The sequence below is a fragment of the Struthio camelus genome, chromosome 18 (genome assembly GCF_040807025.1).
Source record: "Struthio camelus isolate bStrCam1 chromosome 18, bStrCam1.hap1, whole genome shotgun sequence".
Taxonomy (NCBI): Eukaryota; Metazoa; Chordata; class Aves; order Struthioniformes; family Struthionidae; genus Struthio; species Struthio camelus.
In genome coordinates this window covers 3,730,600-3,747,385 of record NC_090959.1, presented here as the reverse complement: position 1 = coordinate 3,747,385, position 16,786 = coordinate 3,730,600, and the positions used below count along the sequence as shown (strand labels likewise).

At 48.1% G+C, this 16,786-nt stretch overlaps 1 protein-coding gene and 1 long non-coding RNA gene across 2 annotated transcripts in view; one reads left to right on the top strand and one right to left on the bottom strand.

Annotated features, from left to right (window-relative positions):
* Window positions 1-946: 946 nt before the first annotated feature.
* On the bottom strand, window positions 947-11,877 carry LOC138061564 (uncharacterized). The gene is made up of 4 exons (XR_011135401.1): window positions 11,712-11,877; window positions 6,311-6,402; window positions 5,964-6,070; window positions 947-3,898 (listed from the first exon to the last, which is right to left on the bottom strand). It is a non-coding gene; the product is annotated as an uncharacterized lncRNA (long non-coding RNA).
* AHCY (adenosylhomocysteinase) overlaps window positions 11,395-16,786 on the top strand; it is a 28,373-nt gene continuing 22,981 nt past the window's right edge. Inside the window, exons 1-3 of the mRNA XM_068913089.1 lie at window positions 11,395-11,531; window positions 13,227-13,417; window positions 16,276-16,351. Coding sequence (XP_068769190.1) covers window positions 11,504-11,531; window positions 13,227-13,417; window positions 16,276-16,351 — 295 coding nt within the window. The 5' untranslated portion in view covers window positions 11,395-11,503. The remainder of the gene's footprint in view (window positions 11,532-13,226; window positions 13,418-16,275; window positions 16,352-16,786) is intronic.

Genomic DNA, 16,786 nt, shown 5'->3' with positions numbered 1-16,786 from the left:
ATGCTCGAAAATGTCTAAAAGTCGTGCTGACCACCCTGGGCGCGAGGCTAACGCTAGTCTGAAGTTATACAAGTGCCTTAACGCACTGGGGGCAGCCGTGGCTCTGGGTGGCTCCAGCACACGCCGATTCGGCCGGGCCGCTTGCGATGGCGCGGGCGGGAGCGCTGCGCTGCGTGACCCGAGTGTCCGCGTCCCCCCCCTCCCCGTCAAGCAGCAGCAGGCGCTGTGAGACGTGCCCGCTGCTGACATTTGTCTCATTTAATCTTGGTATAAAAGCCTTTCTTGTTTAAAGTGACTGTTTTTGCACAACTGGAACGCACAATTGCGTAACTGAGCACAGAGAAAGCAGCAAAACGCTTCCTCTTTTAAAAGTGGGATTTGCAAGTTCAGTTCCCCTGCTCCGAAATGAGAGAAAAAGGCTCTTCGTAATTTTCAAAAAGCGGGAGCAGATCCTCACGAATTTTTTAGTAAAACTGCTCACTTTACAAGTGCAAAGGTCGGAGGGGGTTTTTGGTAACTCCTAGGGATCTGAAAAGTCAACTTGTCTTCCCTAGCTTGCACATGAACTCCCTTCGTAAAGATCCCACAGCTAGACTTCAGTTAGCATTTCTACTGGGGAGGGCCTAAGCTGGAAAACAGCTCAGCTTGTTTTCCCTTGGCAGAATAATAATTACCTTTCAATGCCAATTAGCAATCCCCAGTTATGGCAGAGCAAGGTAAACATGCATATGACTTCAAACACAGCAGTCACTTTCATTTCAGCACAGAACCCTCCCTGCTGCTGACTCAGAGTCTGTAAGTACCAAGAAGTCAGAAGAGCGTGGGCATTTGTCAGAAAAATGTACGTCCCTGGGAAGCAGGTTTGAAGACGAGGTTACAACCCGGTATAAGAAGCAAACAAACTGAATGGCTGAAAGAAATGTTGGGAGTTTTTTTTTTTTTTTTTCCAATAGCGTCTTTCCATGCACCTTTAAGTTTTCACATTCCTTTACAGATATTTGACTACACATACGCATACACATATTTACAGTTACTTATTTACAGTGGTCCACTCAAATAATAATAAAAATGAATTTCTGCAAGTATTACACATGTGGAGTTTCTCTCTCATGCATCATCTATTTAAGCAGTCACCTCTCATCCGCTGCTGTGGTACACATCCTTATTGCCGATCTTAGCTGGAGTTCCACATCTGCAGAGCTGGGTTTCCTTTACAGTGTATTTGTTCTGTCCCACAGCTGATATATAACATTGGGCTTGTTTTTGCAGAGTACCTGTAGTTTGATTCCCAAAACTGTAGGAACATGACAACAATAAGCATGTTCCCAGGCATCTGAATTCTTGTTGACATTAGTGGAAGTTTAATGTTTGCAGAAAAAAGCTAAATGCTGCCACAAACACATGTATGTGTGACTCCTATAGACTTCAACAGATGTGCATATATTGCTTGGGCAGCTTGGCCGTTTGCAGTCCCTACTTCTGTTTTGCTAATTTTTAGGTTTCCAAGGTACAGGTTGCTAAAGCAGAGGTAGATTAAATACATCCAGTGGCTCTTTTCAAGGACACCACTCAATTTCCCTCTTTGTAAGAATTTTTTCCTCCTTCTGTAACTGGCATTTCAGAAAAGTGTTACTGTTCAGCCTCGGCAACCCTAATCTTTTTAACCTGCTGATACTCAAATCAAGTTACATTGGTGCTGGCTGCTCTGTAAAAGTAATGAGAAAGAAAACACATTCTAGGTGCACAGACTACCGATTAGTTCATGCTTGCCAGGACAAGATGAACTTAATGCAATCTTTACATTCAGACTCACCCAGAGATCATTTTTTCTGTTAAAAGTCAGGCTCTATCAGTGAACTGGAACATCAAATAATGAATTAACACTAGAACAATGTTGCAAGCACAAACGAATTTAATGGAGCAGCAGAAGAGCTGCATATCTAAGAGTTTACCTATTCTTTCATATGCTCCTTACAATTTCTGCTGCTTTTTACTTATTTGGGGAAAGGAGAAGGCTGATTTTTTTTTTCGCTATACTTGAGGTTTTGATTACTGCAAGATACTGAGACAGAGTGGAATTTTCTTGCTATTCTCTGTCAAAGCTTCGTTTTGACTGCTAAAAACCCCAACAGACTGAGAAAGTTTGCAACAACTGTCAGAATGATCTTGTAAAAAGGAGTTCGGGAAAGCTGTACAAACCTTTTAGCTTTTCACATTTGCTAGACTTGATATGGTCAAACAAAGCTTCTGTGAACTGTTTTCGGAGAGATAATACAGATGGTTGATGATATTTTTTCCCATTCTTTGTCAGTCCTATCTCTTTAGATTTTAAGGTCTCTGGGAGAATGATTATTTCTTGTGGCCTAGCAAAATATATACAGTGCTTTTTTCTCAGTTGGGCCTCTAGATGCTATTGTAAATAATAATATTCAAATCACTAGTGTGGTCTTGACTGTGTTGTTACAGCCATATCTAGCACAGTGGGTTAGTGCTATTGCTGCTTGGAGTTGACTGGGAAACCACTCAGGATGACCGTCTGTATTGTGTAGAGCTGTATGAATCACTTCCATGTCTGAATCTTTCATGTTGTGGTAATAAAAAATACTGCAGTATCACTGAAGTATCGCATTTCTATCAGATTTTTGAACAGGAGTCTGTAAATGGGGATTGCTCTCTCTGATTCCTCAAAGCCTCAGGATCCTTCAGCTAGGGGGCTGGGACTAGACCCCATAACAGAAGCACCGGACCTGCTCTTATTCTCTTATCCTGAGAGTATTGTATCCCATCTCCTAATATGGACTCTGCCTTCATTCACTCTCTTTTTCCACTCCCACCCGACAGGTCCCCGTGGACCTCACAGATGACAAGCCTGTTCTTTCCAAGATTACATAATTTGCTCAAGAATGCACAGCAAGTCACTGGCAGAGTTGGAAAGATAATCCAGATTTCTCAACTCTTTGGCAAGTATTTAATGCTCAATTTTTTATTTTTGTTTTAATGTTAGTTTTAGCACACACAAACCCAGTCACAGAATCACAGAAATACAGAATAATTTAGGGAGGAAGGGGCCTCTATAGGCAATAGGCCAATCTCCTGCTCAGTCTAGGTCCAACTTAGATGATGTTGCTCAGGGCCTTGTCCAGTTGAGACTTAACTATCTCCAAGGAGGGACATCCTACAGACTGTCTGTGCCCCTGGTCCAGTGTTTGACCACCCACATATTGAATATTTTTTTCTTTACATCTAATCAGGAATTTCACTTGTAGGAACTTTTACTTGTTGCCTGTTGTCCTGTCCCTGTGCACTTCCATAAAGAGTCTGGCTCTGTCTTCTCTGCGCCATCCCATCAGGCAGTTGCAGACAGCGGTAAGATCCCCCTTCACCTTCTCTTCTCCAGGCTGAACAGACCCCGCTGGCTCAGCCTTTCCTCCTAAATCCTGTGCTCCAGCCCCAATCATCTCGGTGGCCTCTGTTGGACTCGCAACAGTATGTCAGTGTCTGTCTTATACTGGGGAGCTCAAACTGGACACATCACTGCAGAAGGAATGTTATCACTGCCAAATTCCTGCTGGCTGCATGCTTGCCGGGGATGTGGTTGGCCTTCTTTGCCACAGTGGCGCACTGGACTCCTGCTCAACTTGTTGTCCACCAAGATCCCAGGGCCTCTTATACAGAACTGCTCTAGGCAGTCACCCAGAGCGTGTCCTGCTGCATGGGGTTATTCCCTCCCAGGGCAGGACTGTGCATTTGTCATTGCTGAGTTTCACAAAGTTTTTGTCCACTGTGGGTTAGGATCTCCGTCCACTAATACTAAATAAGTTGATAACATAAAGCCAGTCCTGGTACTGAAGAGACCACAGCGACCATCTGTCCATGGAAACAGTTTATGCTTATCCACCTGGGGACAGACACAGCCCCAAGCAAATATCATACAATGAGTATTGAGTAGTCATCAGATGTCATCAGTAGTCACCAGCATCCATTAGCTGAAGAGCTATTTTAAATCTTTAACAGTAGCTTAACACTTCTACCTGATTGAAGGCTTTGTAAAGCTCATCATTAATAAATGCATGACTATTTCATTTTTCACAGCATTTTTCATTATCAGATTTTAAAGCACTTTATAAACAACTGTAAAGTAAGTCTTCTTTAGAAATAAGTCTTCTACGGTCTTTGTCAGCTAGGTAATTATTCCAGCAAGTGATTAATAATTTAAAATCAGACTTCTTATTTTGAAGTTACCATCTGTAAGAGAATTGTTGTTGTTCTGCCTTGCTATCAGAGTCTGAACTCACGATTTCCCTCATGAAGATAAAAATACCATGTCAGAGTGTGTCTATTTCTAATACCACATCAGAGTGTGTCCATTTCTAATTGCCTTTAAAATCTGAACTGATAACTTTGACTTGAGATATAGAAAAGTATTAGTAGGAAAAGAGAAATTACTTCCTGTTATCTGCAGAAAAAATGAACAAAGCCCTCAAGGTTGGTGAGAGACTATTATTATTTCCAGGTAATCTAATGAAAGGGTAAAACAAAGACATGTGGCTATTTAATTAAGTATTTTATTGCTCAATTGCTCTCCAATGCATAATCAGAGAACTGGGAGGGAGCGAATAAGTGTCTTGGGAACGGAAATGACACAACTAAGATATGGATATGTTTTAAAGGAAGGACAAGATACTGGGAAAATTGTTTCTTTCCTCCCCACACAGAAGGCTGAACATTATTTTACCCTGGGACTGAAGAACATGATAACATAGATTTCCTGGGGATTTTTCAGACATCACACGCTGATACTGGGATGTGTTGATGCATACCATGTGTTCTTTAACTGACAGCTCTGCCCAGCTCTTTTCTACACAGTGGCCTTGCAGACAGTCTTCCTTTCAGGTGGGCCGGTAGTGATGCAGCGTGGTAGATGTGCAGGGTACCAGCAGGCACCCCTTGGATCCCACTTACAGCTTTGCTCCCTGAATGCTACACCTAGGACTTTCAAAAGACTGGAACACATGCATTTACTCAGTTTCAGTGCAAACTGGATGCCGGTTTCTACCAGGTTCTTTGAGAAGTGCTTTTGAAATGGAGATGATAACAGAGAGGAAGCCTTTATCTTGTTTTGACCCAGGTTTATTCCTGTCCCACCTTAATAACCTCCCTCATTTGTACAGTTGTAAATTATCGACATCAGAAAGGCTGACTCATCCCGAGAGGTTTACCTCCTTGCAAATTGTTCTAGTATAAATCAGCTTGCGTTTCAGACCAGAACAGGTGCTGACAAAAAGCTATGTAATGTCAAAACTAATGCAAAGAGAGAAGCTTCTATTTAAATACTTGAGCCTTGATCCAAAGCCAAATAAAGCTAATGGGAACCTTTTCCATTATGAATTCAGTAAGTGTCTGTGTATCAATTTCAGGGGTCTGTACCTTCTTCAACTTCTGTAGTCCCCAGTATCAGGACATCCACTAAAAAGAACAAAACAACCCAAGCTCTAAATTCTGCCGAGTAAGGCGTTGAACTGTGTGTTTCACTAAGTCCCTCTGTCCCTTGGAGCCGCAGCATTATGCTCCTGGACAAGAACTCTGAACCAGACCTCCGCTCTTGGATTGCCAGGAAACTACAGGTCCAGGCTTTGAATATCCCTTGCTGATTGGCAATTTTGCTCATTCATTCCATTTATTTTATCCAGTCTTTCTTACGCTCTGAGTGCACTAAGTACCTGGGAGCTGAATTGCAAACTTAAGGTGAGTAACAGCACGGAGCATGAAGGTTGCTATACCAGTCCCATTGCATGCCATTAACATACCAGATACAGCTCTCATGATTTCCCAAACTGGATTAAGAGAGAATTTACTTGGTTAAACTTGTTCTACAAGGCTCAGGGCTTGGTCCTCAGTTCATGTTACGCTCATGCTTGCTACAACGGTGAGAGAGAGGTGAAGATGACGTTTCACTGACTTACCACCAACCCAGAGCCTCAGGGCTGTCAGGGACTGAACCAACTTCTTGTGTAACTTAGGCTGGCCACAGGGTTTCTCTAAGAAACAAAAATCGGTTGTTTTCCTCTTGCTGGCAGCATAGGGAAAATAAGAAGCAAGAGGAAAAATTAGTCCAAACTTCCCCTCACACTAGTTCATTTATTCTCGTCTAGCTCTTGTTTCAGTTCTTGCTTGCACTGAGTGTACAGACTACATGTTCTCAAGTAAATAATTTCTAGCGTTCTTGCGACAAAAACATAGCCTACTTTAAATCCTTGGACCACCCATACTCCTCCCAGAAGGCACCAGCTTGGTCATACTAAACTCTTACCTAAAACGTTGACAGTCCTCACTCATAAGGAAGATACATCGAAGGCTCTCTCTGCTCTCTGTTGGGGAGTTAATGACGGAAAGTGGATGGCACTGTATACACAAAATCAGAACTTAGTAAAGTGCAGAAGTCTTTATCAGGGACCTATGAGGAGAAAATCAGCTGTATTGAATCTGGAATGTGTTGAACTTAACATCAGTGGGACAAATCGTATTATCATAATAATGTTAGTGCTAGTTGCAGTGATATACACGCTTCTGTGGATTGAGATAGTGTAACTCAAAGTTGAACTAGAAACCCGCTGTTATCTATATGGCTGCACAGGATGATAGCGAATGTGAAACCACATGAAGGACTTTATGCAAACACATACGGCAACATGTCTCAGATTTTATGCTTGAGGCAGGTGGGGAGAGCTTACTCGCAGCCTGAGCTGTAATACACGTTTGTGAGTATTATAAGTGTATGCATATGCTATCTATGCCTTATGTTAAAAGCTAATTTAAGCATGAACAACAACGGCTCTAGACCACATGGGACCCCTACTAAGCTAAATTAGCAGTATGAGTTAGCCAGCATGCATCTAAGAAGGCTGCTACAACCTTCAGCTGCTGGCTGGGGCCTTCACAAACCTGCTGTTGGCTCTGGCTAAGAGAACATAAAGCCTACAGAGCAAAGCACTTAGTAGATGCCCGTCACCGTCAGGGCCTTCATTAGGCACCTTGTGACATTTACCGCAATACAGTCTACCTGGATCATCAGACAGTGTCTCTGCCTTATTGCACAGAATGGCTCATGCTTGGGGAAATGGTAGTTACCCAGCACCTACTTTATATGCATCACTCAGTACGATGGTTCTTCTTTACTGCTTTTCATCAAACCCTTATGCAGGATAAAACAACATTCGTTTCCTTAGGGGTGCTCCTGGATGCTACCACCACAACATCTTAGTGCTTCATAGACAGAAATGAACTTATTTTTGCAGTACGTGTGTGTGAGTTTGTGGGTGAGCAGAATGATTTTCTCATTTTATAGGTAAGGGAAAGCTGAGGTACAGAATATAACATCAAATGTTCTCACTGCTTGTGGGTACCACTTTGAGACATATAGGGTTTGATTTGTGAGAGTATTTAGCATTGTGCAGCATTTTCTAAGCTCAGTGATGTACTCTGGACTTCAGCCCGCTTTGCCTGGCAGAACGTTGACTAAGGAACAGGAAAGAGCATAGCCTGCTCCTCGTAGGCTCCGGGATGCCTGTAGCTTGGGTGCATTGTGTCCAGCAACCTGATCTTAAGGACAGCCTGACCTTGGGCATCCCACATACCACCTCTGCCACAAGGTCCACAAGGTCTGCAGTGGTGAGAGATTGTGTGACTTGTTATCGGCCACCTGACGTCATGGGGAGGGGTGACAGGCTACATGGTAGCTGGTGTGGGTTAGATGCTGTGGGCTGATCTGCAGATACCACTAAGTGTGAGCCACGCTTTCTCCCCTTGCTGCCTCTCAAGCTTATGTAAAACCTGTGAAAGCCGGAGTCAGGTCATGGCTTGAGCCTATGTGCCAAATAAAATGTGGTGTGAGGTTTTTTTAAGGCAGGTGTCTGGAAAATGAGGAATAGTCAATTAACGATTGCTCATGCAAAGCCTGTCCTAAGAGACTGAGCCAGTGCCACAAAGGGGTGGCTGGGCTGAGATTGGGGTAGAATGCAGTTCTCCATACTCCCCCAGCACTCCTTAATCATATATGATACACATCTTCTATCTGCTGTGACAAATTGAAGTCCTACAGACAACAGCCTCATTTACTGTATGCTTCTAATTCATACTCAACACTGGCCATCCCAGTGCACTACCAGATGAGAATCTTGTTGAACAAATAATGGCATTCTCTTTATAAAAGAAGCTCTCGGATTGCATAATATGCTTATTATAATGTATATAACGTATAATTTGCCCTAGTCAAGCAATTAACTGTCTGAGTATAGCGTACCTGCATGAAATACCACCTGTATTATACAGAAGTTTAGACTGATGTTTTCTCCTGCTCTTGAAATCGACAGTATTTCCTAACCAAGCCTTTTGAGCCGAATCTTTTCTTAAAATTCTGCAAAATGTCATAACGTCATTATGAAGGAAAAGGTTTTTTTCCCTGAGTTTCACAGCTTTCCAGTGACCCTAGGATATTTAAATTTACAGCCCAGAACTTCCCTATTTGAATTACTACAGTAAATGAAACAGTAGCAGGATGTATAACATGAAAAACATCCTGCTATTGTTTCGTGTACCCTGCTACAGATTGCTTTTTGGACTCTTCTGTTCTTTCCCCTGTTCCCTCTGCTTCACTCCATCCTACTCCCTGCCATTTCGTACCTATCTTGTGCCATCTGGTGTCCCAAATCCACCAGTGACAGTAACAATGAGGGGATCCAGGGTGTACATGAATAGTTGAGGCACTGACTTTCTAAATTAAGATATAGCATAAAGCAATGATATCAGGTCTTTATCTTTTCTCTCTTTTATCTCTACCTTTATCTCTTAAATCAAAGGCTCAGGGCAAACACGGCAGCTAACTTCACTTGTCTTCAAGTACTCTTTATGCAGAGTTATAAACAACTGGAAATATTTTGTCAAGTGATGGAGCATCTTCATTCTAGGTGGGGCTGATCTGTCCTCATTTAATAAATGCATATCAATTCTGACTACCCACTCTTTGGCTTATCTGCAATCAGGTGGCTGGTTCCTTTCAGCCTTCACAGGAAAGTATGTCTTGAGCTGAAATTAGTAGGAGTTACATGAAATGATGTCTTTGTCCTGGCCTTGCTGATTAATTTAAGAAGGATATTTTATGTGTCGGCGTTGCTGTGGGAAAGTACATAAAGACATTTGCTATAACCGACCAACCGACAATCAGGTTTGCTGGGGAGGCTGTGGGCTGGCATCTTATACAAGGCATGCGTGGAGTGTTTTGCTGCCTTTAGGGCACACGGTACAAAATAGGTCTGTTGGGAAGTCCCTCATTTACATGCCTGCAGAGGCTGGCAGGCAGAGACATGCAGAAGCTGCATCCTGCTAGTAGATACAGCCTTGGTGTAGGTATCTGGGCAGTGCGTGGGGAACTACCAGAACCTAAACTGCTGTCCCACTGATGCGAGCCAGTGTACTGGAGCTGTGACAAAGGGTTGTTAGTAACATACACAAACAAATGAGCTCCCTACTGCTGTCTTCTCTGGAAAGAGCGAGGCATGACAGAATTAGGTGAACCTGTCCCAGAGGAACTGGCCTGTTAGTCCCCTGGGGGACCTTCTGACTTACATAACTGCTTAGCATGGCATCGGATGTGATCGTATGCCCTGCTAGCGCTCAGAACATCAAACATGAATATTAGCACTTGCACATATACCGGCTATATAACTACAGGTTTCCCGCTGGGACTTCTGCATCTCCATTTGAACTGCTCTCTGTGGGACCAGTCACAGAAGATAAATTGTTACTCAGGTAACAAATACTGAACCTCAGAAATAGGGAGCAGAGACAAACTCTGCGCTGATCCACTCAGAGGATTATTTCAAACTTTGCAAAATAATTAAGTGAGAATTACTGAGAAAGCATGAGGAAATCCTCATCTGCTTGTAAATATTACACAGAAAAAGAAGAGGTGAACCTATTATGTAACATACCGGCTGCAAAATTCGCCCCAGTTTATGACTGAGACTTGTCAGAAACGTGCTTCACGTGTTAGAGCAGGAGTAAGAGCAAAGCCAACGTATGTGTGACCCTTAGACGAGGCTGAGAAAGGACCTTGCCTCCTGCCAGCGCAGCGTGCATGGGTTACTGCCGTGGGCAGAGCTGTGCCGTGGCGGCCAACAGGCCTGCCTGATCTCTTATCTTCCTGCGCCTGGCGAACTGGCTCGTTCGCTGGACGCTGGAAACAAGGACGTGCTTCAGCCAAGTCCAAGGTTCAGGCAGAAGAGTGACTCAGTGCCTGCAGCGGCGTGCCTCGGCACCAGCAGCGTACCGTTTCACTACTGCAGCATCGCGGGCAGAGGCCTGCGGAAGAGGCTGCCCCGCGAGAAGCCTGTCGCAGCAGAGCAGGCCGGGCTGTGCTGCCTGGCCAGAGCCCGCAGCGGCTCCACGACCCTGCTCTGGTGCCCGGGGGCCTTCTCTGCTACTGGGAGGCTCCGAGGCCTGCCCAGGTGCTGCCAGAGGGCCTGCGCCGGCGGGGGGACTCTGAGGGTTGCCCTGGCACTGCTGTGGGGTCTGCTCTGCTGCTGGGGGGGCCCCAAGGCCTGCCTTGGGCATGGCCTGGCACCAGGGGCCCCAAGGCTTGCCCTGGCACTGCCCTGGGCTCTGCTCTGGTTCTGGGGGGTCCAAGGCCTGCCCTGCGGCCTGCTCTGGTACCGGGGGGCTCAGCGGCCTGCCCTGACGCCTGCTCTGGTACCAGGGGGCTCCAGCACCTGCCCTGGCGCTGGGGGGATCCAAGGCCTGTCCTGGGCTCTGCTTTGCTACGGGGGGGCTCCAAGGCCTGTGCTGGCACTGCCCTGCGGCCAGTTCCGGTACTGGTGAGCTCTGGCACGGCCCTGGCCCTGCTGTGCTACCAGGGGGCATCACGGCCTGCCCTGGAGCCTGCTCTGGCTCTGGGGCCCTCCAAGACCGGCTCTGGCACAGCCGGGGAGGGCCCTGGGCCCGTCCCGGGCGCCGCAGCCTGCCCGTGGGTCTGGGGCGCGCTCTGGCTCCAGGGAGAGAGGGAGCGTCCGCGGCTGCAGTGGGACCGGGGGGGGCGGGAGGCCTCTGGGCATCGTCCTGGCCGCGAGGGGAGGGGCGGTGGGGGCAGCCAGGCCGCCCTGGTGCAGGCTGGGCCGCCGCCGCCGCCGCCGCCGCCGCCGCCGCCGCCGCCGCCGCCGCCGCCGCCGCCGCCGCCGCCGCCGCCGCCGCCGCCGCCGCCGCCGCCGCCGCCGCCGCGCACCCGGGCCGACCCGCCCCGGCTGCGCCTCGCAGTGCTCTGGAGGCGGCGCGGCGCGGCTCGGCCCCCGCCGCCGGGCCCCGAGCGCGCACGTGGCGGCGCGGCGCGTCCGCGGCCCCGGCCCCGGCCCCGGCCCGCCCCACGACGGCGGCGGCGCCGCCCCTACTTAAAGCGCGCTCGGCGCCGCTGCCGCCTCCTGTTCTGCGCCCGCCGCGGCCCGCGCTGCCCGCCGGCATGTCGGACAAGCTGCCCTACAAAGTGGGTGAGTGCGGGTCCGGCGGCCGCCGCGGTGCCGCGCCGGGGAAGGCGCGCCGCCCCGGGCCCGGCCTGCCGCGGCCCTGGGAGCCACGGGCCGCGGCGGCGGCGGGAAGATGGCAGCTGCCGCGCGGGGAGCGGCGGCAGGCGGAGCGCGGTCCCCAGCACGAAAGCCTTAAAAACAAACCTCCAAGGCGCGGGAAGGGGCTGGCCGAGCCTTCGTGTTACCTCAGCCCCGGCGGAGAAGGAGTCGGGGAGCACCGGGGCGGGGCGGGCTCTGGGGAGCGGCTGCCGCCCTGTGCGGAGCGGCCGGAGGCGGCGGCGCGGGCTGCCGCCGAGCCCAGCAGGAGCCCTCCCCTGGGGGCGCAGGCCCCCTGCAAGCGCGACAGTGCCCTTAAATCGGGGAGCTGCCTTACGTGCCTCCCTGCGGATTGCGGTGTTTCTCTGAATAGAGACCTTCCCCAAAAAACTGTTCTCCCCCTCCCCCCCCGAGTTGTGGCTTCTGTGAAGGCTGAATGCAACGGCAGGAACTTTGGGCCGTAAGGTTCAAATACACCGAGAATTCGCCTTTGAGGAAAGAGCGTGGGCGGTGAACCCAAAACGGTCTAGAGCTTTTTTTTTTGGGAGCCCTAGTAAAACTGCTGAGACCTGAAAAGGGATTGGGATTTAGCGAACCCCTCTCTTGTCATTATGATTCCTACAGCCCTTCCATTTCCTGTGCTTTTTTTTGTGTCCTGCATTGGTGCGAAGGTCACGCACCAGTCAGCTAAAAAGTAGCCAATGGCTCTGGTGGCCCCCAGGCTTCCTTCTGGAACCAAACACAGTTATCTTGCCTGTGTTAAACCAGGCAGTCCGACTCAGGCGGCCTAGTTTTCCTTAACGCTTTGAATGGACGGTGTCCGCTAGGTAGCTGAAAGCAAATTGTCTGACCGTGTTCTTAATCAAACCGGGAAGGCCCCAAAAAGCTTCTCCGAATGAGGTGACGAAGGACCGGTGACACTCGGCGTTGGCTGGCGCCGCAGAATGGCGCAGCCAGGCATCAGCCGCTCAGCCTGTTGCCTTTGTAGGTAAGGCTGGGCGTGCAGATCCGCTGTGAGAGCTGGGTTTTCTGCCCCTAGCTAGACTCTTGGAAATCTCTTTTACTCAGTTTCTGGTGAACTTTCCCGCTGCAGACCTTTTTTCACAAGGTTAGGGATAGAGTTTTCCAGGTGCCTGGAAAATTATCCCTGTGGAGCAAAGGGTCCAGGAGCACTGGAGCTTACTGCTTGACGGGGAAGGAGGAGGGGGAGCTGGACTGGGCTCAGCACCTGGAGCCCTTGGTGGGGAAGCCGTTGCCGAACAGGTAGCCTCTGCCCCTGCAAGTCATAGTACTGTGGAAGCAAACTTCAATAAGAAGCGTCAGATGTTTGGGCAGCGTTTGTAAGGAGGGGTGGTTAAGGCTAGGGGCCTACTGAATTACCGAGCCTCAGGGCCTCTGAACATCCAGTCATGTTGTGGTTTACGCTAGCTTGAAAGCCTGTGTACCAAAGTACAAAGGCAGTACTCGGGGAGAAACAGGGATGGGGTCTGTTTTTCCTTCAACTGTCTCCCAGCTGTTGGGTGTCCAGTTCAGCTGTTGCAGCCAGTGCTATGTGCAAGTGTGTGAGTAGATACCAAGGCCTCAGCTATTTGAACTCCAACACCTGCCCTCCTTTGCTTGCAGCTGACATCGGCCTTGCAGACTGGGGTCGCAAGGCCATTGAGATTGCAGAGAATGAGATGCCAGGGCTGATGAAGATGCGGGAGATGTATGCTGCATCGAAGCCACTGAAAGGTGCACGTATCGCAGGATGCCTTCATATGACTGTGCAGACGGCAGTTCTCATAGAGACCCTTATAGAGCTGGGAGCTGAGGTAAAGTATCTGTAGTTTTTCCTTCGGTGTGCTCTTAGGTAATGCTCTGCCTAGGGCACTGCTTCTGTTTATGTAACTACCCTAGGGGATCCTGGCAGGTTTCTGTGCTTATGAGAAGAGACCACGCTGCGGTCTCCAGGTGGACGTCTTCAGCAAAAGGCTTGTCGCCTGGAATGCACGTGCCTTTGGGGTGCAGACAAGCTGCATCTTCCTGACGCCCCTTCCAAGGTGGGGTTGGTGGCTTCAGCACCCTCCTCTGGCCTGTAAGCAGCTGTCTATACAGCACCCTGAGGAGCTGTGCCAAAACCTGCTCCCGCACAGTTGTGCTGTGTTCAGGCACGCGCTGCTGTGGCTGGTATGCTGGTAATGCTGAATGTGTAGGGACTGCCTGCAGCGCAGATTAACCTGGATTAAGAACCATACCATGGCCTGGTAAAGTCAGCAAAAACTAATGGAGCCATCTGAGCTCCTGCTGGCCCTTGAGCTATGCAGGAAAACAACAGGGAGACAGTGTGGCTCAGTGATCAGGAGCTCGGGACTCCACTGACTCCAAATTCACTGTGCGACTTTGGACCAGTTACCTCGGTCTGTATTCAAGGCTGAGACGCTTATAAGCCATCTACTGCATCATGCCCTCTGCCTGGCTTGCAGAATGAAGTCCCAATGTAATACAGGGCATGAGGGGAAAGCTAGGCTTCTTAGCACAGTCCAAATAGCTTGCCTGCTGAGCAGGGAGCAGACTGGAGCTTGATGATGGATTATGCTAAGCAGAGTGTTTCATCTGAAATCCTTTCTTCCTGAAGTTTAGCTGCCTGGACCTAGGCTGCCCAGAGGTGTATCTGCCTGTGTGCAATCTAGAGCCTGGATCCCTCCCTCCTGAGAGCGCGTGCCGACGTGGTTAAGCCTTGAGCAGTGTCACACTGATCAAAAGGCCTTGGAAGAAGGGGAAGCCCTTTTCTGTAACAGCCTAAAGGTTAAAGCGTTTCCTCAAAAAGTGTGGGATTGGTCTGGATACTTGTAGGCTACGTGCTGTTCTGCATGGAGGTGTTCTTCAGCCTGTTACTGTTCTGCTGTAGTAAATAGTGCAGTACTAAAGGAGGCTAGAAGAAGAAGAAGGAGCTTTGACCTGGAGGTCTTGATCCTAACTGCTCGGTATAGGAAACTTATTCCCTCACAGAATTTAAGTGAGGAGTAGCCACTGAATTTGCTCCTTGCTGCTCTTGTTAGTTGCTGTCTCCCAGCGTGGCTGGCCTAGGCAGCAGCTGGGTGCTTAAACATTGCCAGCTGCTTTAACCTGAGAGCAATGCCACACCAATGTCACCTGGGGTTCATCCAAGTTATTAGGGGAGGTACCTGCAGTGTTTTGGTTCCTCTAAGGATAAGTTAGGGTTGCTTGTCCAAGATGTGTGCTGCCATGTTAGCTTGGGACTTGATTGAGCTCCCATCTTGTCCTGATGCCTACAGGATGGTTTAGACTTCCATTTGGATTGAGCCCTGGTTCATCTGTTGTGCCAGAACTTCAGTGCCTGGGAGGGAGGAGATAAGAAAGAGGATGTAGCTCACTGTGCAGCACAGTGAACTTGTCATCCCTTTTTTGGCTGGCATAACAAGGATGGTATAAACACTCTGTGCCTCGGGTTCACGTGAGTTCTAAAAGGGTAGTAGAAATGTATCCTTTTCATAACCAGGGAGCTATAAGGGTACAAATGTTAGTATCTGAGCCTATCAGGTATGACAGTTGTTCTTGGGTCTGTGTCTTTTTCACAAGCTGGTGTTACAAATCTAAGGATGCAGAATTGAAAAGTAGCTTGTATCTTGCTTCAAGTGTAAACAATATATAAGTTTTCAGTATACCTGGAATTTCATGACACCTGATGGCATCTGTATTGACGTGGGAGCTCAGAAAAATGCAAGTGAGGAGGTAGAGGGCTCAACTTTATGAATTCACTTTTCCTGTACTCCTTCCAGATATGTTTTCAGTAACAAACACTGGTTGTGTAGGCCCAAATGGGGAACTACAGAACTTATTACTGTAGCCTCACTCTGAAGTGTATCAATTTTTGAGAAAATTGGATGAGTGTGTGAAAACAGGATGAAGGATTATACCTTACTACCCTCTCTCCTTAAGATTTGTTATAAATAAGTGTGCAGATACCTGCCAGTCAGCCCTGTCAGGGATAGAGCAAGAACTCAAGCGTGTGGCTGTCAGATACAGTACTTTCTAGGGAGCTGGTGTGTTGCAGCAGGTACACAGATACTTTTCCATGCAACTCAGCGACATGCTGTTGCTTTTCTAGGTGCCTGAGCCTAGTTATGAAATCTATGTAGAAAATGCTTAGCTCAGCTGGAAAAACTTCCATGACTGGAGCACAGAGTGGGATTTGGGTGAGCATAATCTTAAAGAATGCCTGTTGATCGAGTGTAGCATTTCAGCTGCATTTCTGACCCTTCTGAGTTCCAGCAGGTGTGTTGCTGTGTGTCCACATTCCTCACTGGACACTTGCTATGTGGCTCTCCTGAAAATCTGAACTTTATTGACCCAGACTTTCTAAACCAGCCATGCTGTGCACTTCCTGAAGATCTGTAGCTGAATGTATGCTGTGGCTGTCTGGCAGAAGCTCTCATGAGTAAGGAGATGGCTGAATGTATAGCACAGCTCTCTCCCTAAGTAGCGTTATTCTCCCTGTCCTAGTTAGATACTTAGTTTTCCTGTAAGTCTTGCAGAGCTGCTGAGAAGTTCAGAAATTTGCACTAATATGCCTTTCTGCTCTTGCTCCCTTTTTAACTTCTGTTTCTGGAAGAGAATGCCTGATATCTCAGAACTTTGTTCAGCAAATAAAACCTTGATTATTTTCCAGGTACAATGGTCAAGCTGTAACATTTTCTCCACTCAGGACCATGCTGCAGCTGCTATTGCAAAAGCTGGTATCCCTGGTAAGTCCTCTATGTTCTAATTTGGCTCTGATGAGTTAGTGTGTACTGCCTGTTCTAGCTAAAACAAACTGCATACAAATCAAGCTCTTAAGAATAAGGTTTAGAATAGAAACAGCGCATTAAAGCAGTGGTTGTTACACAAGAGGATGTTTGATTCAAGCTGCATCGCATCAGAAAGTCTAGCACCGCTGAGAATGACTGATCTTGTGTTAGACTACAAAGGATCCAGGTTGTGTGCCAGCAGCTTTAAGTCTGGTCACTAAGGTGATTAAACTGTCTAGGCAATAAAGAAATTGGTGTGTAGGTGTGTTCAGACACAGGTGTCTTGTGCTTTCCAGTAAGCCTAATGCTAATTGGTGTTGAGGAGGAAGGGTCAGTGCTCAAGATGTTTTAGGGCCAGGGCTAGGCCAGTTGTGTTAGTCTCACACCCCTGCA